Below are 27,835 nucleotides of genomic sequence, written 5' to 3' on the forward strand. Positions count from 1 at the left end.
TTTCTATTTCTTTTTCCTCACCACTGGTAAAGGCACAGTGATAAGGTCACTTCAGGCTGCTGCACAGGCACTGAGCACAGTTAACAGACGGACTGCAAATGTTGGGGAAGACTGCAAAAGAAAGAAGTGACTAATGTGCTGTTCAGTGCAGTGCAAGTCAGATGATCATCTACGGCTTTAGATACAGTTGTTGTTTGGATCACCAAAATGTTTCATTTCTAGTCCATTCTGTTAAATTCCAGAATCTCTCATTAATCACAGCGACAGTTCACAGATTGTCTCTTGTTCCTAAGATAACTGTTCCTCACTCTAATTTTAAGCTGCAACACACACAATTTCTGTGTCTATATTTAATATGAAGCTGTTTTCTTTTAAACAAAAAGAAGAAATACATTTCTCCATTACGATCTTATTTTATTTTATTGAAAACTGCGTGAGTCCCAAAGTGTGTGGGACTTGAATTGAATTGAATGGGAAGGCACCTAATGTGACAGGCGAAGAGTTTTATGAGGAACAACTTTTTTCTCAAACCATCATTTAACATCTGTTATGGAACTACTCAACACAAAGGCCTTTGAAAATGGTAGTTGCCCCCAGTACAGAAATAAAAAAGAGATGATTTTAAAAAGATTCAGAGCATGGCTAACGCAGAAAGACTTCCTCAACCACTGTGGCCATCTTCTTCACAGGGAATTGCTTTCTCTGAAGTACCTGAAGATTTCATGTCATGCAATCCATTTCTAAAGTACCTTTCATTCCCTTAGTCAATTAGACAATTTATGAAAACCAGTAAAAATTGGTTGCTCATAGATAAGCATCAAATGATTAACAGTGAGCTCCTTTTTGCACTTGGGTCATTTGTCAGAGCTTCTTCCTGCACTGGCTCCCTTTGAAGTCTCATCCGGAGCGCATGCTCCTGCCCGCAGGCAGAGAGCTCTCCAGACTCACTCTGCATGGAGGCCTGATTCCCTGGAAGCCACAGCAACATTATCTCTGCCCATCTGCAAGATCCAGATGAAACGAGATGAGAGCCTGAGAAGTTCTTGGATAAGAACAGAAGTAACTGTGCAATATATACAAACATTGTTCTCTCCATTCATGTGAGGGCTGGATTGCATGAAGCTGTGTTACAAGTACACAAGACCAAGGCAGTGTGATAAATCAAATTTTACCTGACCTTGCTCAAGCAAGGGGTTTTGCTGCTGTTTAGCAGTTTAGTGTCAGTGTTTTGGTTTTTGTGACAGCTACCTCACAGAAACTGACAAACTGCGTGATTTACCTTTTTTTGTTTGTTTGTTTATCTTCTTTTGGTTCTGCAGCTCATTCCCACTCTTTGTTAAACAGTCTGAATCATTCTGAGCACACTCTGCAGAGAGAATGAGACTTCAATAATGGTGAGCACTAACCTACTTCTGCTCTCTAGCCATTGGCACAGAAAGTAAATGCTTCTTGATTTTGATGGAGAAACAGAACCAGGTCATGGCTGAGGGCTCCTGAAATCATACTGGAATCTTTAAACAGGTTGAACACACCGCAGTCTCACCTCTCTTTATCCCTGATGCACCCACAGTGTGTGGTATCTGTTCAGCTTAACAATATTGTGAAGAGTTGCTTGAATGAAAAATTGCGCAAACAGTGAAGAAGAAGAAAAAGAAAAACAAATAAATACCCCTTTGTATCCCATTCTGGCTTTCCCCCAGTTCTGGATGGTGATGGTCTGGTCCACAGCTCCTCGAGTCACTGTGCCCTGCAAGTCTTTATTTGGTGAGAGTCCCGAATGAATATTGCCCGCTTCTTTGCAAACATGAGGGAGTTAGAATAAGAGAGAGAAAAAAAAACACTGAACCCTTTAAAGCTGCATGATTTTCAGCACTGAAGAGTGCTTTTATTTCTCTTTAAATCAGTTTTTATAATTTGAGTTGTCATGACAACATGATGCAACACTTCACTGCCATGACAATCTGACAACTTTCAAAAACAGTAAGTGCTGTTTTTACTCTGTTTTTCAATCGCTCCCAAGGAAACAAGCTGTTATTTACTTCTGTGACGAAACTCATACGATACCATAATGGATCCAATGTCAAGAAAAATTAAAGCATAGAATGGGGGAAAAAGGAATGGAAAATGTGCTTTTGTGTACATAATTACTCCATGAAAGTACACTTTTTTTCCACTTTCTTATCCCGATTCACCACCGTAACTTTGCTCATTTCCACCTACAAATTCACGGACATTGTCCTCAACCCCTCACCCCTTTGCCCTCAACAAGAACTGGTGCTTGATTACATACAAGATCACTCACAATCTCTTTTCTAACCAGCGGGTTCATTTGGTAATTTCATGCTTGGTTGTGTCCTAGCATTTGAATACCATATAACAAACATAAGTCAATGAAATCTCTCTGTGACCATGAGTTAAATCCAAGGGAGCAATATATTTGTAAATCCCATCAACGTAAGTGAGACTTCTATGGGGACCATAAACTCTCTGCAAGAAAGAGCCAGGAAATATTTCCAGATACTGGAACTTTGTTATCTACATTGTTCAGCTGCGGCAAAAATCACTGAGATGATTCCTATTCTGTCTATCAAAGCAATTGTGAGGAGTTAGCATGGATCAAGGTCCACCTCCAGAAAAGCAGTATGAATGCAACCACTCCATTCTGTGATCTGAAGCAGTTTGATACTACCAAAATATGGCAGATGGCCTCAGTGGTAAGGGATGACGTTAAGGTAATTTTATGTAAGGGGACAGAAATAGCCATTTCCTAGCAGCCATTTTTGAGGAACAGGAAAAAGTTGAAAACACTTGACATCAAAATACACCATGTTAAATGTCACTTCATGCAGGGGTGTCTGATGGAGGCTGCATTAAAACACAGAGGTATTCATGTAATTTGCATTCCCAGCTCCCGCTTAACTGTGAGAATCTGCTACTTAAGGTTCTTGCCCAGGTAATTCAGTGGGGCTTCCTTGCACCTGCCTCCCACCCTGTTCCAGCTTTGTCCTCAAAAGGTGGACACAATGAGGAGGATATTTAAGGAACCCAGGGGCCTTCAGCCTGATGCAACACAGCAATTTCTTTAACAGTTTGATAGTCCTTTTAAACTAAAGACACTATGTAATGCCAGGATATGAGAAGGACACTACAGCTGAGAAACTGTTGTTTGTGTACAAACTTACCTCTATGATGAAGTGTTAAAACCATATAGTTATGTGAAGGCAGTAGTTTTGGAAGTAAAATTACATGTGTTTTGAAGCATCAATACCTAATAACAGAACATGAATAGTTCTACAGACAAATGAAATCAGCACAGTATCATGATTAATATTTTACCTCCCTATTTAAAACATTTCATGTAGTTCGGCTGCCCCATCCCAAAGGTTACCCATATGAGGCTCAGATAAAGGTAAGCTACATCAGAGATTTCAGTGCCTCACCTTCTCTTCTATGAGAGTTCAAGACTTTGGTTTTCAGCATGCTGATGAAATAGGAGCTTGAGAAAGAACCTAAACGGTTAAAAATCAGTTGCATCCTGAAAAATCTAATCCAGTTCCTACATTTCTATAAGGGACTCCTTCCACTGATGACTACATAACCTAAACCAGAGAATAAGCACATTAGACATAAGCTCCTCATTAAGTAAAAAAAGAAGGAAAATACCACTTCACTTCCAAAATCCCACACAGTTCTAATTCCACATCTTTATGTCTCTTTTTATTACCAGTTCCAGTTGACAGGAACAGATATAGCCTTTGTTTCCACTGGTATCTCATTAGCAAAACAAGGTTGCCAAAAGCCAAAACAGTTCGAGATGTTGTTTCACAGAAGTTGTCTATAAACCAATTTTTGTTTATGTTTATCAGACAAAATGCCTTTTGTCACACAGGCCTACAGTCAGGATTATCCTGCTTTTATTCTCCCTACAGGTGGTATCCAATCAAAATTATGGCATTTATTGCTCTACACTCCAAAAAAACATTACATGTTAAGAGTTCTTCTAAATCACATGCCTAGGCACTGCTGCTCTAGGCTACAATTTATTGTCAAATCAGGATGATGTTTGTTACTTCACAGCCATCTCGACAGGACAAAGTCAGTCTGAGTGCGACTGGTCTCTGTTGCTGCTCACAGCTACTGATGTCAAGTGTTTCTTAGGAAATTACTTGGGTGAAGGTTTGTAGCCTGATCTTTCACTGTGCGGAGATAGTAAAGCGAGAGGTGAAATTCAGAACAGAGCAGGAAGGGAAAGTGGCATCTCAGGATAATGTTCAAGTTTCTAAACAGCAAAACAGCCACTCGAGTCAGAGACTTATCTCCTGGGAACCTGCACTTTGACCCTGATAGGCAGATAGTAAAGACACTCACAGGCACCATTTAGCCAATAACTTGAACTAGAAGGATAACGTGCCAGTGATAAATCATTACTTAATATGGCCTACAGAACCATGACAAATAGTGGACACATCGTGTGATGACACTGTTTAGTAGCAGATAAATTGATATGGTCTGGGCATATTTTTAGACAAATATTTTTAATGGAAATACTAATGTGCATTTTCAGGAGTGCTGTGTTACTGACTTCAGACTGCTTCAACAGTAAACACTGACTACTCTTTTTCATAAAATGGTTTTAATCACACAGAGGGAGGAAAGTGCGATTTGTTTTCAACTCACTTCTCAAGAGATGACCCCAAATACATTGATGTGCGAAGAATAGGGACACACACCCACATATGATTATAACCTCACTGTGTGATGGATCTGTTTCCTGCTGATAGTGTAACAGAGAGCTGCAAATAAATATCAGGGCAGTATGAGGATGATGGAGAGAAAGGAGGAGTGAAAGATGCACTAAAACACAGGAAAATGTCTACTGTCTGAAGATGGATGATCCAGAGGAATGTGGGCAAATGATTCAATTCAGTGGAGAGGAAGAAAGAGGTAGCACCTATCGGCTTTCAGAAATCACTGCTTTGGAAAATAACTTAACCGTCCACCTAGCAGCTTTCCTCTTAGATTCTTACTTTAGTTCGCATTTACAAAAACATTTACTTTAAAATCAAGCAGACATAAATCCCACAGAAATGCTGTAAAATAATCTGTAAGTCAACAAACTGTATCTTTACTTAGATTAAATGTATGAATACTCTTAGATGCCATTTAAATGTGCAAATATAATTGTTCTTTGCATATATTTGATATAAAAATACGGGGAAACTGTGTTAGGGAAGCACCTAGCATATTTTGGATAAATTTAAACCTTTAGGATTTAAAAATGACACACAGCATTACAAGGAACAGCCATTCAATGAATTACTGTACCTCAGGCATACATTCACTGTCCTTTCTATGAAATTATTTTGTTTGCAGTAACAGACCCACAATTTGACTGTCCTTAAGGATTTTTTCTGAAGTGTCCATGACACGATCTTAACGTGATTCATGCTTGAAGAAAGAACAAGTCTAGCAAGAACAATAACATCACAAAACAAACACATTTCTCAATATTTTGAATGCAAATACAGACAATACAAGTAATTTATTATTCTCTATAAAACTGACGTTATACTTTTTACTTCCGAATGGACTTTCAATACCACAGTGAAAAAATACTTATAAACTTAGGTTAAATGTCACTTCTGCAGTTGTAATAAAAACAGTAGATATGCATGACCAGTGCTAGCATCTGACCTCTTAAAATACTTTTGTAAAATTTACTTTGTGTAGAAGAGCAACACTATCAAACATGAATATAAACAGTGAAATATGTAAACATATTGTGTATCTCCTAATAAATTTTAGGCTGGTATGTGCATACACACATCTCATCCAATCTTCTTGTCTGATCAACAACAAAATATTAGAGCATTTTTGTAAGATAATTGCTACAATGTCCTAAGGAAAGCATCTTCTTTGCTTGTATTCTGTTTTTGAGGTCCCATTTCATTAAGGTTGCTGTTAACATGGTTTAAAATGGAAGCTAAGAAAAAAGGTACAACATTAGCAGTAACATATCAGAAGTGTGTCCTGAATTCACTTTCCTTGCACTTAAGGCAAAAAGTCTGAAGCAGCTACAAGCTGTAGCAAACTTTTTATCTGTCAGCATTCACTGAGATTGTCAGTTTTCTAAAGCAGTACTGCAGACTGTAAACAGTTGGGAGTGCAAATGCTTTTTCTAACATGCAATTCATAGCAAAAGAGAGGAACGTGTTTAAAGGGAACTGTGGTAATATAAATAAATAAATATTAATCTTGATAATCAATCTTCCAACAGTTTCCCACAGAATCTGTTGAGGAGGTACAGAAAAGTCGCTGATGACCTGCTAAAGGATTTCCTTCTTTTTAAACAGAAAGTAGCTGAAAGAAATTATTGTATAAACCTACTGTGTCAAATGTAATCAAGTTGTTTGGTAAATATTAGTGTATTTTTCTATCACCGGAATTTGCAGCAGAAGCAAATATGTAGGATATATGGCACGTAGCACACACACACACACAAAAAAAATTGGCTGAAGTTGCTTGAATGATTTATTTCTCTTTTATCCCAAACCACAAGTGCTAAGCTGCATCACTCATGAGATTTAAGGGATATCACCACCTCTCATAAAAAAATTTGCATGTGGCACTGTGTGTGTTTTAAGATGTTTCCCTGTCCAACAAGCAACATGCTAAAGCTCTCCATCCTTGAAGAACATCACAGCTAGCCAGAATGAACAACTACAAGCCATATACATGGAATATGGTAATGTGTAATACCTTTTTATTTTTTTTTTAGCTAGACTGGACAGTGTCAAGTAGTATAACCTCTTTATTTCAGGAATAGACTTACCCTTGCATATTTGGACTCATTTGTACTGGACACAGTCTCTCGCTGATCACTGATAGCAGCCTGGAGGAAGAAAGTAGTATGCACTTGGATTTGCAATGGAACTCAGCTCTCACCAATTCCCTCATAGTCTGACTGCCTTATTTCTTAGAGTACAACATAATCCAAAATCCAGCACTTTATCTAGGTGCCCCTGAGCTGTTTTGAAAACTTGGCCTTGATCCCAGCCTGTCTCACCCTACTCTGATTTTCAGAGAAACAAACTGTATCACAGTCATTTCTACACCCAAAGCTTTCTTGCTTGCTCTCTGGACAACCCCCTCCTCCCGTGCTTATCTCAACAGCAGCCATTTTCTGTTCCTTTTGTAAATTTGCACCTCATTTCAGTATGACTTAGAACTATGCAAAATTGAACAGAGAGAAAATTTTATCTTAAAACATAGAGACAAGAAAATGCTTGTGTTTTTTAGCTATTTTTTTTCAACCACCCATTTTTGCATTGAACTGCAATGCTAGCATGTCAGTGCTACTGACAGACTGACATTCCTGCAAAAAACAAGGAATAGCCACATTGCTTTCTTAGGAAGTACAGCATGGCATTCACAAATTGTCAGCTCCTGTTCTCTTGAGGTAGAAACCTGTGGCACATTCATTTAAACAGCAGATCTCTCTTCCTTAAACCACAGTGTCAGAGCTGTTTGTATTTACCGTGCGTGAGATGGAGTCATTACCAATCCCCACTGCCCCCCAAGTCAACTAATGTCATTATCTATCAATATGGAACATAATTTCAAAACCAAAGCTCCAGTTCTAACATCACCCCCAAAGATTATTTTATTACAGCACTTATCATTACGTGATCTTAAAAGTTAAGTCTCCCAAGAGGGAACATTCCTTGATATTAGCCAAACCATGAGACTAACAAAAACTTTCTATAGTTTTAACATATGGATTACATTTGCACTGACAGTAAGTTTTCCTCTGGACCGATACCCTGTCGCCTCCGTACATGGCTGTGCTTATGGGGCTCTTTTTAAGCGCTGCTGCCCTGAAATAAACTCCTACTTACTCCTACAGCATTTCATACCAGCCAATTTAAATATTTTAATAATGAGTAAAAAGTTTAAAATGAAGATAAAATATTCCGTCAAGCCACAGACAGTGCTGACAGTTCAAAAAGAAAATGCTTTCTTTGCAGCATCCATCACCACATCTGGCTGTAGGCTGCACTGTATCTCTGGATTGCTCAGGATTCCTGGTCTTCATCTCCTCCCTCTCTAAACCAAAGTTCTCATCAGATGCGCAAATCAAAGAACCACCAAGATGGAAACAGATAGAGGCCGACACCACAATGTGTGACCGGACGTCTTGCTGGAGGTCGGAGAGCTGTGGCCTTGGCCAGAGAGGTCCAGGGTGAGCCTGGTGGTTCTGGTGGTTGTGGTAGTGGTCACCACAGATGTGCTGGAACGTTTCTGGTGAGTCCCACACAGCTTCTCAGCCCCAGAAGCATCACCACAACATTCCAGAAAAGACGTCTTCCTTGGAGAGCCACCTCCACGAGGTAGTAAAGGTCAGGTCAGCACCCAGACGTACCTACAATCTACACAACTTACTGGCATTAGCCAGGAGGGCATTTCTCAATGCAAACTCTGCCAGCTCTGAAGAAAATGTGGAGCACTACGGGCTAATGCTCAAGCTCGTTCTCTTGTCTAAGCTTTTTTATGCAGAGTTAAGAAGCAAGCTAACGGATTTTCCCAGCATCCACAGTGTTCTGGCAGAAGGAAATGCTTCAGATTTCATGGTTATTTGGGTTTCCAAGTGCCAATCACTGTTTCTGTTTTTATTTATTTAATAGCTATCTGAAAATGAGAAACTTAGCAACATATTGTGTAGCTAATTTGGCTGATAATGCCTTTTTTTTTTAAGCTCATTTCCTGCTTAAGGAGAGCATGGTAACAGAACTGGATATTTTTATTCCTCTCAGACAAGGGACTAAACCAAAGCAAGAAAAAAATACTGAAAAGGAAAAAAATAAACTACTGCAAAGTGGTGAACAGATTAGATTCATTTTCATGTATCCCCCTGTTTTGGATATTTTATTATTAACTAAACTAAATTCAGCTGTGCACAAAAATTAGAAAATGTTATACAAAAGCAGAAGCTAACTGAAATGAGCTGATATAATTCTTTTTTTTAGTTGTGAGAGACTTTAGCCAAGGAAAAAAGAAAAAAATGTAGAATTGTATCTAAAGAGAAATCTAACTAGTAAAAATAGTTTTTAACTTAAAAAGCAAATCAACAAGACAGAGAAGGCCCCAATTGCTTTTCAGCGCTGATACAGTTTGCTTCAGTGAATATTGCCATGTCTTATAGCCGAATTCTATAAACGTTTTCTGTGCTGATAGAGAAGGGTGCCTTTGCATTCCTTTCTCAATATGGTAAAGCTGTAACTTATACCTCTGACTTATCATAGCATTGGGAAACACATGTTTTCCCCTTATTTGGTAGCACAGAGCATCTGGAAAAGAAAAGCGACACACTTCACAGTACCAACTGTGAACAACTATCACAATAGACCTGCCTAAAAAAGCTGGCAGGCCACCTAGTTTGAGCAGGATATAAAAGCAAAGCTGCTGATGTGCCCACCGCTGCAGAACAGCTCAGGGTTCAACTACCCACCTTGCTGTTGGCTTCCGAGTGAGCCAGCATCCTGTGTTCCAGTTCTTAGAGCAGCCTATAACGTATCAAAATAAATGACCAATTTACATGGGTAGCTATTTTATGACCAAAGGTGGAAGGAGGAGGAAGGCTGTTATCACTGGGAAGATGAAGGTCACAGAGCTGTGGTGCACTCTTGCTCGCAATGCATCCCATAAAGTATGAAGGTAAGGCCGAAAAAGGAGAGGCTCTGCTGTTTCTTCCCATTATAGAGGGCAGAGCTGTTAGGGTAGCTCCGTAGCTGAATTCAGGATGCCCTTAGCTGCTAAAAATACGGGAGTGAGGCAGACTTTAGGAACTTTGGTACCAAATTCAGTACCCTAAAAGCTAGGGTGGATAAACACCATGGGTCCCAGAATCAGTGACTTTAAAGCTCAGGAACAGAATCAGCAATATTCAGCTCTCAACAACTGCTGGAAGCTCTGAGGTTTGGCCACTCTGAGCAGCTCCACACCAGTCTTCCAGTCTGGAAGTTCCTGAGCTGTCTGCCCTAACCTTGTGCTGCTGCAGGATCTGCCTTCCTCCTGAATACCAGGTCTTACGTTTCCAAAATTTTATTTTTATTTCTAAAGTGCGGAACAAGAGGTCGTCATTTAGTGGGAAGAGCAACCATTTTGTAAGAAAACCTCTAAAACAAGAAGTGAAAGAACAAAGACTTATCTCTTTTTCCTCCAAAACGCCTCAGCCACACCTCCTGGAGATCCCTGATTGCTGCACCATAGGCCAGGGCTTCTCCACATGGGATGTGCAAACCACAGGGACTGGTAAACAATTCTGCTCAAGCTGCTGAGTGCTTCCTCCTGCACATGCAAGCAGCTGGGAGGTGGGGTGGTGCTGCAGCTGATGATGGCTTTTAGGGTCATCTCATCTGGAAAGGCCTGGTCAGAGCAAGGTCAGGAATGAAATGCGTCTCAGGGTCCAGTTCTCACCTTCGCAGTGAGATGATCCTCCCTTCTGACTGCATCTCATCACTACACACCTGGCATTTTTTAAATCTTCCTGGTATCCTACATTTTATTTGTGTCCAATATCAGCTCTGGTCTCACAGACATCGAGAAAAACAAAACTAAACTTAAAGCAAACTGGCTTAAGCTGAGCTCCAAGAAGTAGATAACAAATACGTAGATGAAGGCTGTCAGAGAGGTGACATTATCACCCCCTGTGGACAGCCTGCAGATGAGCACACAGCCTTTGAAAGACAGTCTGGTGTGGTGCTACCACTGAAACTGCAACAGCCACACACCAGAGGCCAGAGGCAGGCGGTGGAAGTCCTCCTGTCAGGACATGAGTGGACGTGCACAGCTTCCACATACAACCTTACATTTTGGCAAAAGATGTGGCAAGCCACAGTTATAAAATCTGATCTGATCTGTCAAAAAATGAAATTCAGTTAGTTCTTGTTCCCTTGAAAAGCAACACAAAATTTGCAGACACCTAGTTTCTCTAAGCAACTTTAGGAAAAAAAAAAAAGGTGGTTTTAGTGCCCTTTTCTGAATGGAAAAATATAACAGAGGGCTAAGTAATATTTCCAAGGACACAAGTCCAACCCGTGACAGACTCCACAGGGGAAATTCCTCATGAAGTCATTCGGCAGAAAGTTAAGTTCACTGCTCCCCCTTCCTCCCCACGCTCCACAAAGTTGGGATACTCCGCATCTAGAAGTGCAACTGCAGAGGGATGGTTTTTTTTCTCTCTCTCACAATACATACATCCATATGCACATCATATCCCATAATGTATCAATTAAGTCAGTCTCATTTCTTCAGATCTTTACTTGCTGAAAGATCATTTTAAGAACACAAAAGCTAAGCCAAACAAAAATTTCTTTCTGGGTGCTTTTGAAGAGAACAACTACATGAGTGGTTATCTGGCACAGGCCAGACGGGAGATGACAACCAAGGGAGAAGATTCAAGAATCTCTGAGGATGAGGCAATTCCTACTGTTTTGAACTGCGCCTGTGAGCCCAGAGTTGGACAGCAAATGCTCCCTGGGAGGAGCTGCAAAAGAACACGCTGCACAGCTATACAGCAGATGATGGTATCGCTGGCCTACTGTTTCTGCTGAACTTTACCACATGAAGCAGCTATAAAGCATTTACAATGTCAAAGGAGCCATGATCTTGGAGAACCCCTGGGGAACACGATGGAAAGAAATATCCCCTCAACACAGAGAAGCATCACCGCAGCGTTAATGGCTTTGGTTGTGCAATTCAGTCTGCTCTGAACCTCGCTTACGCTCCCTCTGTAACTGAAACCGGGTTTACGTCTACACACCTAAACCACTGGGAATTCCTATAATCTGCTCTCTTTGATATCTGAACCGTCCATCTTTAAAAAGATACGTTCCAGTGCAATCAGACTGTAGCAGCTTGATTCAGGATTTACTATATGGAAATCCTGCAACCATCAAACCAACCTAAGTGATCACAGCAGCTCCTTCTGGGTTCAGATGCACAGGAACCATTTCCCCATCCTTAAGATGTTAAAGTAGGAACTGTAAAAAACAATTCCAAACTGCTATAAAATGGGATACCTCTTTTAATGCTTGTTAGTATTTTTTTTTCAATTTCATTTACTTATCACCATTCATCAGCATCATTCAGGCGTTCACTAAATAAAAAAAAGAGACAAAAGAAAAAAAAAGTCCCACATGAAAAGGCATTTTCATTATGAAAAACAAACGAGTCAAACAAAAAAATCAACCACAGCAAGGCATGTCCATAGACTGAAATATACCCCTTCAAAGAAACAAATTACTGATTACAAACATCACAATAATGGCACAAACACCATGAAGAAAAAGCCTTTCTTTTATTCTCTGTCATGAAACATAATGAATACTGAGATGATGGGAAAAGAAGGCTTAGTGATTCACTGTCAAATGCCATCACTGTACGGAAAGCCTGCTTCTTGCATTGGGGTAGTAAGAGTTTTGAAGGGTTGGTTTTATTACGGATAGCACACGATGGTATCTTTGTCCTTTTCTGGGCAGGCTGATGCTATCCACATGGCACAGCACTCACAGAAACGTCTCACTCCCCCACAAACTGAAATTTATGTCAGTTGGACGTCATTAATAACGCTCTCAAACCAGATACGACCAGTCAAAAGTAAAAGTGACAGTTATAAGCAGGATTTTTTCTCGGGTAAGATAGAAGGGTCACTGTTCTACACCTACACTTTAATTGAGGCAGCACATAAGAAAACATTTTCGGACAAATTTGAATGTTTTTATGCACATACAGCAGAGGTTTATTTTAAGAAAAGTACCATAGGAATGCAGTAAGTAGAGTAATATGACCTGCTTGTTAGGATAAAATAAGTTTTGTGCTCAAAGATCCCTGATAATCTCGTTATCACTTTTCCCAGAACAGATTCCAGGACCCAGCACCTCTCACCAGAGTGAGCAGTTATCCCTACAGCATGAGCTGCACATCACAAGCAGTGCCCATTCACAGAAACAAAACAAACATCCTGATCACCGAGAGCCGCCTCGTTTGATCTCCCTTCAACTTGAAAGCGACGCGAGGTCAGGCAGGGGCAAGAGCTGGAGAGAAAGATCGCTGCGCGATGCTGAGACGCCCAGCAGGGTACAGCCTTAGAGGTGCACCAAGTTTCTCTGCCTGTTTCCTGATCCCACATCAGCAAAATCAGCCAGCATGCTACCAGGGGCCGCTTGTCTGCTGGATGTCTCGCTCCTGGTTTGAGTCACAGAAGTTTTCCACCACCTGTGACCATTAAAGATTCCCTCACACTTTTGCCAGGGGAGTGTTAGCCTTCCTGACCTGAGCAGGTAATTATTTTTTTGCCTGTTTAATTTCCACCTGGAGTTTTGGTTTCCTTGCTCCCTGTTCCTAAGGAGTGCTGTATGTCACAATTTATGGAAGCAATCCCTAAAAGAGAACAACAGATCTTTTGGGACTGGACTGTAAGAAGTACCGCTTAATTAGCAAAGAATAAAAAATAAGGGTATCAAAATCATTTGAGGGGAGTACATGTTTTAAAATCCATTTCTTGTTTCTTCCTGGGATTTATACACCCAATCCTGAATTTACAGTGAGGTGAAGGAAGCACCCTGCAACATGCCAGGAGACCAACGAGGGAGGTGTGCCAAATCTCCTCTCCCATGCAACAATTCAGCATCACTGCAGCTTCACTGCCTTTAGAAGCTTTACATTTATTTTACTGAGAGTAGGACAGAGAAACATTCAGGTCTTCTTATTCTCAGTCACCAGACTGACTGTCTCCCTTTTCTTAAGCCAAAGGACAAAGAAAACACTTCCTAACAAAATGATAGCACATTCAGTGACAGCACCTCTGGAACTGTGTGAAAGTAAACTCAGCAGTATGCTGAATATATATTTGGTTTTTACTGTGAATCTGGAATTCAAATCAGCACAAGGTGAATTTCACTTCATTTTTATGTCCAGAGGTGTTACTCTACTTTAAAACTCTGTGCAACATCTGAGCAATTTCTAACCATTTGTTTGTGCTACTCTCCAAAAAACAAGGACCCAGAGCAGGTACATATTAATTGTTTCACTGTATGGCTCCTAGAGGAGGGAAGAAACTTGAGCCAAAATATCAAAGAAGCTGAACTCATTTCCATTTGTAAAGAACTGCTTTACTGTCTGTCTGCAAATAAATCTCCTTAGTAAATAGCTCCAAGGTTGAACCAGAGAATACTGTATGGATCAAAGAATTCATGTCTTCCTGTGTAAAGTGAACAGGCCACAAGCTCACTTGTTTGTCTAAAACAATTAGGGCTGGTATGAAAAGGAGGGGGCAGGGACAAATAAGCCGCAGCTGATTTTACTTTTCAAAATATTTGGGGGGGGAGGGAAGGAGGGCAAATTAATAACTGGTCAGGCCCCAAAACAGTCTAATCTTTGTCAATTGGTGCCAAATTATGCAAGGTGCTGCCAATTCTGGTTGTCTAACAAATCAGTACCAGTGTAAGTTACTTTTAGGCTGAAGCCTGATTGATTCTGGTCATTATTTGGGCTGATCTCATTTGCACACATGGAACCAATATGTAGTCCAGATGTTCATTTGCAGTGAACCACTGAGTGAAACTACTCATCTACACGCAACTTTAATCCTGCCGTACAGCACCACAGCTCCATTGCTTCTCCTCACTGATACAAAGGTTCATATGAACAAAATCTATAAAACATTCTGCTGGTATTTCTGTCAGCTGAATGACTTTTACAGTACTACATAAAGTTGACAGATAAAGCATGGCAGTCCTAATTCGAGTCAAAGACTTTTCTTTGGGGACTTTAACCATTGAGCAATCAAACAGATTGAGCAGTAATGTTTATTACAAAGCATAAATCATTTTCCTGTAACTACTACAGGTCTTGCCTGAGGGCAAAACTTTTGGGTAGCCCATGAATCCTAATATACTGGATAAGTTACTAAATCGTATTGTCATTCTGTCATTTGCCTATCAGAAGCAAATTCATAAAGCTCTTCACATGCAATTCTGACAACTGTTTTCTCATTTCACAGGTAACTTTTAAGAGGAATTTCCCCTTTACAAGTAATCAGTAGAATGAGCGTCATTGTCACTTTAAAGTTGTTTATGCTTTCTAGGCGAACACGTGTTGCTTTAACTACCTAACCCAGAATTCTTTTTTTTTTCCCTATTAAAAAAAAAAAGTCTTTCCTCATGATGATGATTCCACACTTCAAGATCCATCTGTTTCCTCTGGCTCCTCTGCCATTTTGGCCTCAGTGGAGTCCTTTTAATTGCATTTAGCCTTATCCTGGATTGTATGAGACTATTCCCAAGGATGTCTGGTTTTCATCAGGTAATGACCATTAATTCTGGCTGCATTTCCTTCTAAATCTTGTTGAATGGCATAAGAAACAGAAGCTCTATGTCTTTTCTTGTATGCCCTATTGTTTCAGAAATGATCATTTTCTCTGGGCTTGGATTGAACACTGGCTGATCCAGAGACGACCCTCGTAATATAGAAGTCTCCTCTCTACCTCCATATTTTGCTCTTTTTAACTCTTGATCTTTCCTCTGTTCTCCCTATGCATATTTCATTCACACAACTCCAGACCATTCCAGAGTATTTGCATCTGCATCTGTAGCTTTTGCACTGCTTGAACAGTAAAGGTCTCTCAGACTTGGGAAAGTGCAGCTTATGGTACTGCCCCAGGTCCTCCTCTGGGCCTTACAAAGTCAGCCTCAAAAGACTCTGTAACCTAAGCAAAATTTATGGGTTTCCAGTTCTGTAGCCAGAGCTAATGTCTTCTTATGGCAAGTTTTATTTTTACATGATCTGGTAACAGTTAATAGAGGAAACATAATAGCAGCACGCATCTCAGTAAATGCAATCTCCCTGTCTACAACTCACACGTGTGTGTTAGCATGTACGCACATATGTTGAAGGACCAACATAATGTTCTGATGTAACCAAAATTATTTTAATGTCTTAAATACTATGATTCCTTTGGTTAAATAATGTTATAATTATGAGAGAGGAAAAATGAAATCCTAAAATTGATGATCTAAGCTTAAAAAAAGTTAATTTTGGAGCCCTATTCAGTGCTTCATCTGCAGCTGATTTGCAGAAAGACAAAACATAATCTCTAATTTTCATCACATAAAGAGCAACAGTAATTTACTTTATATTGTAGTTGCAGATTTCCAAAGATTAAAATCTTTGGAAAGTACAGGCTGCAATATTTCGGTCTACACCTACACAGGAAAGTAAAACAGGTGAACTGCACTCATTTGGCAGAGTTTCCAGTATCAGTATAGTGCACTACTCTGTCACAGTGACCACTCAACCTTCAGTCCCCTGGTTTCTCATTTGCTCAAGCCATGCTCTTCCAACTCCACTTTCTTGGGGCGAAAGTGTGTACTGGCTGACAGTGGGCACACAGTGCAGGCAGCACTGGGCCAAAGTTTGTCTCCCTCCCCATGCTCCCATTATTTTCTGCCTTCCCCTAACTGCTGCTGTGTGGTTCAGAAACCTCCCTCTATGCTCCACACCACAGCAGTAACTCCTTCTGCGTGTTCCTAATTTTGATAAGCACTCAGTATCTCCTAACGACACTATGGTACTATCAAGGCAGTTTCAGTCGTTCACTTTGAACTAATCTTGAGTGATCTGTACATGCTGAGAACCCAAAACATCTTCACTTTTTCCAACAAGTACAACGAACAATTCTGAATTTTATAACTGTTTTCCCCTGCAATTTGCACTGTTCCTGTCACTGACAAAATACAGCCCAGTATCTCTAAGATCTAAGTTCCTGCATCAGCAGTGTGTGATTAGCCCAAGCCAGTGTATTACTAAACACATCAGCTTCTATTATTTTTATTGTTCTGAGGCAGACAATAAACATCTACATCTATTTTTAATAAAGAACAGAAGATATGCAAAAACAGATGTCCTCTCAGACAGACTGTTTGAGCAAAAGGAATGAAGATTTATATCTAAGCACGTCTTGTCCTCTCCTCCCTTTTTTTCCACTTCGATGCTTTAATGCAGCTCTGCAGGTTCTTATCTTCACATGCAAGGCTATATAGAGTTAAGCAAACACAATTTCATAAGGTCACAGGGCCCACCCATTACAGGGAGTGAAAAGAGGGAACCATCTTCCAAAAACCTGCCCAGGACTCCATCACTGTGCAGCTAAATGACTCCACTGAACAAATCCTTGATTTGACAGTGGGTGTTTTTTTTTGTGGCCATGCCTATCATGTTATAAACACCAGAGACTGATGCCAGGGACTCAAGTTAACTTAACTAAAGAGAGAACCAAATATATGATACAAATTGTATCATATTTTCCTTCTACTTCTGGTGGATTTGGTAATATGTGCAGATGAAACCTGATCATGCTAGTTGACACACTGCTATGAGTTTGAAACTGCATTTTGCCAAGCAGTAAATGCTCAGTATCTTGAAGTGTGAGCATGAGATTTGTAATCTCCCAGGAAAACATTAACCTATTAAGCAGAAATAAAAAAAATAAACAAGGCCCGGGTAATTCCTGCACCTCAACAATTTTATCTGATTCTTACAGGAAGAGAACTTACTCTCTTTTCAGGTGACACATTAACTTGATACTGTGAGCTCTTGATGTTGGCTCAGAGGTTTCTCAGTACAAACGCTTGGATGCTACAATTTAAAGAACATGCCATCTGACCCATCACCCTCTTCAGCACTTCTGTAACACAAGCTTCCCTCCAGCACTCAGTAATCCACTGCTTCTGTCCCATAAATTGTAATGCAACAGTTTCCTGGGAGTTAGTCTCTTGGGTTCAACAAAATATTTCAGACTTCTTCAGATGACAGCATCCCCAGCTGTCAACTTCTTACCGTGAAGGGCTTTTATTAGGCTTGAAATTCCCTTCCATGAAGTCATGTACTGCAGTCTGACCCTGGCTGGGCTTGTTTCTTTCCACATCCTCTGCCTAGGGCTTCCTCTGCCACTCATTCAGTCACCAGGACTTGGTTTAGTGCCTTAATTTGTTCATCTTCATAGTATGAGATCTTCTTTTTCTCATCTGAGTCAAAGCCCTTTAATGAAACTTTCCACCTTTCTGTCTCTTTTGCTCAAATATCAGAATTGCAATTTCAGATCTTGAGGTTGTTACAAACCAGAGTTACATGCTCTGTTATACACCAGAGTTACATTCATGGCTCCCAGTTCTGCAATTAGGTGACATTCAGGTAGAAGCCAACCTGTCCTGAGCTCTGAACTCTCTTCCTAGATTTAATACAGAGTCACAATGTTTCTGGAATATTTGCCCCTCAGATCCAGGTTTTCTCTCTCTCTGTGGTAAATTAAGTCTCATATCTCAATTAACATGACATTTTTAGCTCTGATAAATTTGCAACTAACTTTTTAATTTTTAATTAGATTATTATGTTGAAGTAGTTACTGTATTTCTGTAAGTGACACCTATGCTAGCAGATTTAAAAATGTCCATTACAAAGTCAAAGTTTAATTAGCTTTCACGGAAAATAAAAGACATATTAACTTACAATTTGCTTAGAAAGCCATATATTGCATGATCATTATTTTTCCAGAGGTGATGCCACTAATTTTTCATGAGAGGATTTTTTCTCATTTACTTTATACAACAGTCACTTAACTCCTTATGCATATTGTAAATCACTTCTCATGCCTTTGACCTTACAATGATTCAAAGTCCCATATTCCACATTAAAGGAAAGAAAAAATTGAACATAATCTCTAAAGCAAATTTCTCATGTGGGAACCAACACTTGTACGATCATATTTGCCATCAGTTAACTGCTTATTTCATGCAGTAAACAACAGGCCACCTCTGGAGGAATGGGCTATAGTAATAACAAGAATTCTTCGCATGTGCTTTTCCCAGAGAACATCATTTAATCCTTTTCTATATTAGTAATAATGATTTAATTCATATATATGCTATAGGTAGCAATGGGAAACGTGTGGAGACAGGGTACATCGATCCCAAAAAGGGCAGTTTTTTCTACTTTTTATTTAATATGGGAAACGACACCGACAAAATGGAAGAGGGATTCATTCTCTGGGAACAGAAAGTTGGATGACGCTGCAATGCGTATCTCTTATCTCAGCACTTATCGCAGTACATACAACCATTTTCTTCTGGAAAAGCACATGTAAAACACAAAAGTCATACTGCAATTTCAATGAATTAAGAGCAATTTTGCATAAACCAAACTGCTCTGGATGTACCCAGCTACTTCATGAAAATTAAATCTGCCTCACTTAGTTTCACTGTAGCTCTTCTAAAGCACAGGATAACCTGGAAACACAACTGCTTTCACGCATATACACTGGCCTTCATCACCCATTCTTCTAAGTTCACCCATCTTCTTAGATGGTAAGAATATAATTGCAAAGTCTGTGGTTTTGTATTTGTTGCAACAGATGTATTCACAATGAATTTCAGTTTTGTTCTTTAGGCACCTCTACAAAGTTTAAGTGCAACAGAAAGATACAATTGGATCTCTATATTCACTTGCATAACAGACATACTATTTCATGTTTAAAAATCAAATTGAATATTCTGGATGAGACTTTTCTTTTCTTTACTTTCTTTTTTTTTTTTTTTCCTTTTTTAATTTAAATAACTTTCCACCTGTGTTACTACATTAATTTCAGTGGTCTTCAAAGCAGAAGAATTTAACATAGAAAAGAATCATAAAGTAATGGAAAAACACAGTAGCACTCATAACACCTCTCATTTACTAGATGCAGATGCCCTGCTGGGAAAACCATTCTGTCAGCTAACTTTACCTGTAAAGGTTGCAATCCATTCCTAAACTTACAGATGCCTTAAAAACTTAACGTCATTAAGACAGAAGAAAAAAAACACATTTAGAAAAACTGCATTTCCAAAACTTTTGTGTCATATAAATGACATTTTATTTAGTACAAAGAAATTCAACATCCATTAAACATCTGCGTTCCTACTCAGAAATTTCTGCAGACTTCCTCTATTCACCTATGAAGTCAGACTTTCACACGAAAGGTACATTAATTGTGACTAACAGGAGACATAACAACAGCTGAAAGAGTGTTACAAGATCTAATAAGTCAAGCAGTTTCTTGCTACCATAAATTTCACATTCTGCTGCAGTGCTTATGATGCTAATAGATAGCTCTTATATCCCTATCAAAGCTGCAGGTCCCGCTTCAAAAGCCTGAACCAGAACCTGTTGGAAATGTGAACCAAATAGTAAATTTTATTGAAGAAAGTGTTCAAACTCTAAGGTCTTGGAGGTCTTTGAACATGAGTGTGCAGCAAACAATATAGTAACAAGGAGGTTTTTTTTTCCCCGTTCTTGAAACCTCTTTAACCCTAAAACCAGTGATTTTAGTACTTTCCACATGCACTGGAACCAGCAGTCCACATCTGATACTTCTGCAGTAGCACTGCATTTCCTGTACCTTCTTCAAGAATACAGAGTGAGGAGGATTTACCCTGTTTAAAATCAAGTAACACTTCACAATCCAACACGTGATTCAGAGGCAGCAATGAAGGAACTTTATGACTTTACTGCCTCAAATGTTAGCATTTATGTAATTTATTTTTCCAACAATTCTTATGAAAAGAAAGTGTCTGAATGTGTTTTAAGGATTGATTCATAAAAAAGAGAGAAATCTCTTTCAGCTTCTTCAAAAGAAATTAGTTTAGAAGTTGCACTGTTGTCTTCAGTCACAATTCTCTGCTACACTGAGGGCTGGGCATCTGCAGGAAGTCTGCATCAACTCTGCAGCCTGTGTTCAGTGTTTACTGTCCAACAGCGCTGTTTAAATACATAGATTTGTGTATACCTGTCAAACAGACCAGAGATTATTGTAACAGCAGTGTTGCAAATCTGCCTGACTGAAACTACTCGCAAAGTCTGTCATTTACCTTTAGAACAATTCTATCAGAAACTTGTGGATTTACTTACTTCTAATAGCCAGAGCAAGACAAAATGAAATTGCCATTTGAGTACTTTGAACACTACCATGGATTAACCTTCAAAGTTCTTATTACCATTTAGATAGACATTCCTAGCTGCTGTCTTAGGTCAGCAAGTATTAAAATCACTGAAACAGCTTTACATTACACACGCTGCAGACAGATGCAGCAGAAACTTATGTTTTCCTTGAAAAAGGATTAAAACAAACACAGCACCTTGACAGCAAAGGGAGGGTTTTGTTCTATGGACAAGACTGAAAGCTGCTTAAGTCTCATGTTTTGTTTCCCTTTCACCATTATTTTTCTTCAACCGTCCAGTTTTCATTCCTGTGATGTAAAAGTGAACAAAACTGGTACTTTCTAAAGGATGCTTTCAAGTTGTTTTTGGGGGTTCTTTTTTTAATTTCAGAAGTAAAACAGAGGTCCCAGTTAGCATCACTGATTAGTAACACCAATACTACAATCAGCTGACAAGGTTTACTATAAGAGATCTCTACAGTGCCTTCATCTGCAAGCGCATCAGCTCGGTACTGCACTCCCTAATTCACTCCATTTGTCTCATTCTCTCTCCCCGAGGGGCAGATATTGTACTGTTCTCGGTATTCCAAGATCTAGAAACTACATCTCACTTATGCTGTAATGCAGGAGATAAGTGGGCCACTCTGCAGAGCACAGTTAGATATCTTCAGATAGTCCAGCAGTTGTTTCTTATTACCATCAATGTATGATTTCTGCTAAACGTAATCTCATCACAACTTCAACACTGCTGAACTGAAATACCTAGCTGATACAAAAGACTGCCCCAGAAATAAAATATATGGTAAAGTGGATGAAAAGCAACAGCAAAATATTTGCTGGTGCTTCTGTAATCTCTCTAATTGCAGGGAAACATAAATAACATACAAATAAATACATGGATTTTTTAAGTCAAGCAGATGTGAAAGAAATCAAATTTAAGATTAAAATCAAAACCTTCAGGGATAAACTTGCCCCAAAGTTATCCTACATTACGTATCCTTATTACAGCACATAACCCACCGCTAAAGATACTACCTGGTTTCAAAATGAAAGTATGTATATTTTCATATATCTGTGACGTATGAAAACCAAATCTCTCCAGAGTATTTTCCTTACAAGTTTAGTGATAAAGCCATGGTTTACACAGCCATCTATAACGGTCATACAAACTTGCTATTTTTTTTATATTATCTTTTGTGGTAGACAATTCAGCACATTATTGTCAAATACAGCCCTAGCACTGATATCTTCGTAACATACTAAAAAAGTATGTTTGCTTTGTCCCTAAAAATGCCTTGTGGGCAACTGAGTCAAGAAGTAAAAAATTATTTTGTGGCTACTGTTAGTGTCAGCACGAAGAAATATTGCACTCTGATTGAATAGGAATAAGGAAGATGAGCACCAAACTTGCCAGGGAGGATACCCAAAGGATTACACTGAGAGATGGGTAATGCCAAACTAAAGAGTCAAAATAAAGAGTAAATGCAGTTGGAGGAAGAAATGCACTGATGGGAGGCATGTGCCATCATAATGTCTTACTTAAAGTACCTATAGCCCTTGTAGGACAGCAACCAGTGTAGGAGATTTGAGTTGCAAGGAGCCTCATGAATGCTTCTGTAGAGTATTTTCAGATCAATCACGCAGGGAACTTTTCTGGCAGCATATTTTATTGGCAGTAAAATGTAAATAACTTTATTACTAAAATGTTGTATAATATTTTTCTCTCACTACAAAACGTGACAATAGAGTTGGACAAACAACCTAACCTCTAACACTACATAACCACAAGATGTTTAATACAAAGAATACACTAATCCCACATTAAAGCTGAGGCTGGAATTAAGCATGCCTTCAGTCACTCTGTTTGCAAAGCAGGAACATCAAGTTGCCTTTTACCATTATTTCTTTACAAGTTACGGTCAAAGATATTAGTGTTCTCTAATGAAACTCCTATTGCTGAGAAATATACAGGTTTCTCCTCTGATTGTATTGACATTAATTACATGTACAGATATACCATTTATACCTACCAACTGCTCTCTGTTACTGTTTTTTGAAAAGAGTGAAAAAGTAAGTTGACACTGTAAATAGAAAACTAGCCTATGTTGTGTTGGAGAAGCTGTCCCAGCTCAAGAGACCGAGACAAACAGGAAGCCTTGAAAGCTCAGGGTGTTATTTAATCTGTGAGAAAAATATGCTGGTGTTTGAAAACTGGATGGGGAAGTCCTAAATCATCTACAGTACAAGTAGGATGCACAGAGGAATACCCATGAACTCATCTGAGTAGCACTAGTATTCTTATTTACTCTTAAGCTGTGTAACCTATGAACTGTACAGAATTGCCTTTTTTTTTCAGTGAAATTAAGTATGGAAAAAATCACTACAACAAAAATCAAAGAAAAGAAAGGAAATGACAACAAGAGAATGTTTACAAAGAGAAAAGCAACAAGGCATCTGCATAATAATCACATAGAGACTATGCAAATCCCATTTAATAACCAGGCCAACACAGAAAGCAACATCTAACTGTTGGAAACAAATAAATATACCTGGGATGTGAGTCAGTCTGTGTCATGTAGGCACTTATCCCTTATTATTGATTTGCAGTACCAAGTAATGAAGCCAAGCATGCATTTAGACAGTCTGAAACAGATGAACAGCACACTCTGGAAAACAAGTTAATGGCAGAGGCAGGTATATCTGCATAACTCAATAATCTAAACAGTCTCAGCAATTACAGACAGTTACAGCTGCAGCATTTTCACATTTGACTCTTGTACATATGTAAATATGCAGTAATACTTAATATTGATTCTATGCGTAAATGCTGAGGTGGTGGGGGGGAGGAGTTAAGTTGCTGTACATCATTAGGGCAAATCTATCTATCTCCTCCCACTGTCAGTGGAAAGGCCACTGCCCACAGCAAAGCTAATGCACCTCCAACCATGCACAGGAGGCACTGGATAACTCTACTACACAACTCCACACAAAGCAGCAAAGCAGGGGACAGTAATGAGGACAGGCCAGTTCGCCTTAATGTCTCCTGTGAAGTAAGACAAGTGTTCTCACATCAAGCTTGGCAAAGCTGGAGTCCAAAATCACACAAAACCTGCATCATACATCAGACTAGTTACAAGAGTCTGAGAAGCAAGTTAAGAGACTGAATATACCTGCATTTTATCCTTTTTCACAACAGTTTTGTTCCATAATCAAGCATTTAAACAAGCCTCTGATTACCACTGAGGTCTACAAGCAGGTGAGCACTGATGCACAAACACACACCAAGCAAGTTGGATATATAGGAAAACCTGTAATCCTTTATACACTCTATGAATAAAAACAGGAGTCTATCACCTGCAGTTGTCCTGTATCTAAGATCCTTCTGGAATTAGTGATACCTGGGCAGAGGAAAAGAAGGCAAAAGCAGAGAGGCCTGTCAGAAGTCTCATCTCTACTGGCAGCACAGAAGGATTCAAACAGAAGACAAATATGAAAAAAATTACAAATCTTGCCAGGTATATATACTATTCTTATATCTCATCTAAGCTGAGGCAACACCTTTGACATTCTCTTTTCTTGCAGAATTCAGTACTTCCTACTGCATACTTAGACGTTTTATTTGAGGATCTCTGTACTCATGGGAAATACCAGTGGAACAGTCTTGAACAAGCACAATTTAGTTTGTTATTTTCGGTGTGTATGGGAAGTGGTTCCATGTGAATACATGTTGCAATGTAGGAGCTGCATATCATGTCCTTGATGTGTCCCTTTTGTCCTTCAGCAATCAGATTTTCTTGAAGCCAAAGCTGAAATTTCAGCAATGCTGTATTTCAACCCAAACAGCATCTCAGGTACTCCAGACACATACAATTAAAAGGCATCACTTACGGAAATAACCAATATACCTCCATCTAAAGCTAATACTATGGCAGCTTTGGGGAGAAGATTTGAAATAAGCATGCAGCTCCACAAAGATGACACTATACTCCAGCCAAAGTCTTGTCCAGCACTCATCAGTTTCTAGCCTGGGTTTGCTCCTGAATTGTCTACAGGTTGGAAAGCAGGCTGAAGACTGGGTAATCTACTCCTAGCTCGTCTCTGCCTTGGAGCGGGAAGTTTTTGGAAGTCTCCAGATGGCAGAACGACCACGAGATTCCATGCTATTCTGTTTCTCGTTCTTGGGCTCTGAGCACCCAGCCCTGACAACAGAGGACTAAACAAAGAAGTACTGAAAAAAAATGTAGCTACAGAAAAAACAGGCAATTACACACAAGTCAGAACAGGAAATATCAGAGGTAACTGGAAGTTCTAATTCTTGCTGGTATAAAATGAAACAGGTCATAAACTCAAGAGTAAAAAAAATAAAAATAAAATTAAAAAAAAAGACTAAATATAATAAATTCAGTTAAACAGTACTTCTTAGCTATATTGCCATAATCAATCAATCCAAACCTAGAGAGTCACAGACCAACCTTCTTACCTCTCAACCTGGCTTACCACTGTAATTAACCTCATTAATAAATAATAATGAGCTCAAATGCCTACAACTAATAGTTTTTAAAACTGCTTAAATTTGCCATTAAAGCACAAGCATTGTCATATAAATAACACTTGACCTCCTGAAGCAACTTCACAAAAGATCTTTAATCAGCTCTATCAAAATCAAGTTTGGAAACAGGAAGGGGAAAGACATGGCATTCTGTATACTTCTAAAAAACAAATTAAACAAAAATGAACTTTGTGGATGTATTTTTTTCTCTCTGTACCACCAGACTCTGTACGTATCTCCATGAGGCTTATAAGCTACCAAATCCCTTGTTGCAGACAGAGGTGATCTCTGGGACAGCAAGGATTTGCTGGTAACCTCTTCCCGCATTACAAACCGTAATGTCTGTGCAACATGCTCCCATGAGCCTGCTTCCTCCTTCATTTTACACTCGGTCCTGAAGTGCTGCTTGCTCTGTCAGATATCATGCTCCACCTACGGATCACGCAGCTGAAAAAACCTCTTGATAATACATTCTGAAAGAGCTTCTCAGCTTGGGTGTTCATGTGGGTCCCAGAAGTTGTGCTCCCCAACCCGCCAGGCCCAGTCAGATGAAACAGGACAGTAATAATTATGCTACTCCCCTGAAATGTTTCCACTACAGCTGCTACTGAAACTGTGATTATTTAATTTTCTCACAGACCAATTCCAAATGTACATCCTTCGGTATCACCTGCACTTCCCGAGATTGAAATATCACAGAAGGAGCCAAGTGACTGCACTGCCTATTTGTCAGACGGATGTTTCACTGTTTATATTGACATATTCAACAAGTAATGTTGAATGTTTTTGAAAAGCCAAAAGCTCTGTGTCAGTTTCTTTTATTTCTGAAACAGGAGTTGCTACTCAAGTAATTTCATATGCCTCAAAAGGAAGACAATAGTGTGCATCTCTACAGAAGAGAAGGATAAAAAAAAGGTCTATTAGACGTTAGATCATACCATTAACCTACTATCTGCCTGTATATGGATTACTCTGTTTTAGAAGCTGGGTTTGCTTTTGGATTCTTCCATTTGGTCCCAACATTTATAGCTGTAAGGTCTGTTTCTCAAAGAAGATGAACATCTTCAACTTCAACTAATGTTATTACACTATTAGGAAACCTAAATTCTCACCTTTCCAAACCAAGAACAAAAAGGCAAGAGAAATGCTCCGAAGAAACAAGCTAGCCACAGATTACTTCCCTACCTTGAAGCTCCCACCTATCCAGTTTTTCAGCACTACTGAGGCTGCTGGAAGGGATACACACTGCCAAGACAGAGCATAAACACGGACCGTCAAAATGGACCATGCTCTCTTATTTCTCCTCCTATGAGTCAGTGTTAGAGATGATGCAAGGAAGCATTCAGCTCCCAGCGCTGCCTGAGCAGCAGCTGGGAAACAGCAAAGGAACCCTATATACTCTGTCTTAATGTGATCATATCAAAATGTGCTGAGTGATTTCTTCCACTCCTATCCCCAGCGTTATTTCTCAGGGTCCCAAGGAATCACAGATGGCAGACCAGAAAGTACACTCTGGTCATTTTGTTTCATCAATGCAGCTTTTTCCTTTACAGTAACCTCCTGATGGTATTTGCAGTCAAGTCCTCTTTAAAAAACCTTTTTTTATTCCTTTGTGAAAATGAAAAGTAAAATAAATTCTGTTACTTGGAGAAAAACTGCCGTTACATTTATTTATGACATGTCCTTATAACAGACATCAAAAAAATAAAGAGGAGGAAATGGGTTCTGAAAACGTTTGGGACAGTTTTATAGAATATTATTGCGATTAATTCTCATAAAATCCATCTGCTACACCAAGGGCTTGTGTTACCAGGAAACCATTTATAAAAGGTTCTGAGGGAGAAAGAAATGATAATATCCCTTTCCTCTCTTTCTCATACTTCTCAACCTGTCTTTCACAAAAAGTAAAATTAAAAATAAAAAAAAAAAACAACCCACATATGAGCTTTTCCATGCAACTAGCTCACCAGGGCTGTTGTGTGAAATACTGTGCAGATTTAGAAACAGTGCTACGTATTGCTAAACTAAACTGATTTTTTCCATCTGAATGACATAATACTCAATCTTATGCCTCCTATTGCTTGCCATAAAAGAATAATTCCCTATTTCACGCTTTGAACCTAAATCACAGAAATGCAAAGCAACAGTTCATCCATGATTCAGTCGTGAGTGGACCTACTGAGCTCACTCTGATTAGACTTCTATTGCTAATACCGGACTACTCATACCAGGCAAGATGAATTCCATCCGAACATTTTTA

General features: G+C 39.2%; 1 protein-coding gene across 4 annotated transcripts in view; it reads right to left on the reverse strand.

Moving 5' to 3' along the window:
* TRPS1 (transcriptional repressor GATA binding 1) overlaps positions 1-27,835 on the reverse strand; it is a 210,658-nt gene that overhangs the window by 65,953 nt on the left and 116,870 nt on the right. For 3 of the 4 annotated variants that reach the window (XM_042869970.1, XM_042869972.1, XM_042869969.1), the window contains one exon: positions 6,833-6,892. The exons of the other annotated variant lie outside the window; for it this stretch is intronic. In XM_042869970.1, coding sequence (XP_042725904.1) covers positions 6,833-6,892 — 60 coding nt within the window. The remainder of the gene's footprint in view (positions 1-6,832; positions 6,893-27,835) is intronic. 4 annotated transcript variants of the gene reach the window in all.

Source organism: Lagopus leucura, unplaced genomic scaffold (genome assembly GCF_019238085.1).
Source record: "Lagopus leucura isolate 7727_CA_CO unplaced genomic scaffold, USGS_WTPT01 Super-Scaffold_100002, whole genome shotgun sequence".
Lineage (NCBI taxonomy): Eukaryota > Metazoa > Chordata > Aves > Galliformes > Phasianidae > Lagopus > Lagopus leucura.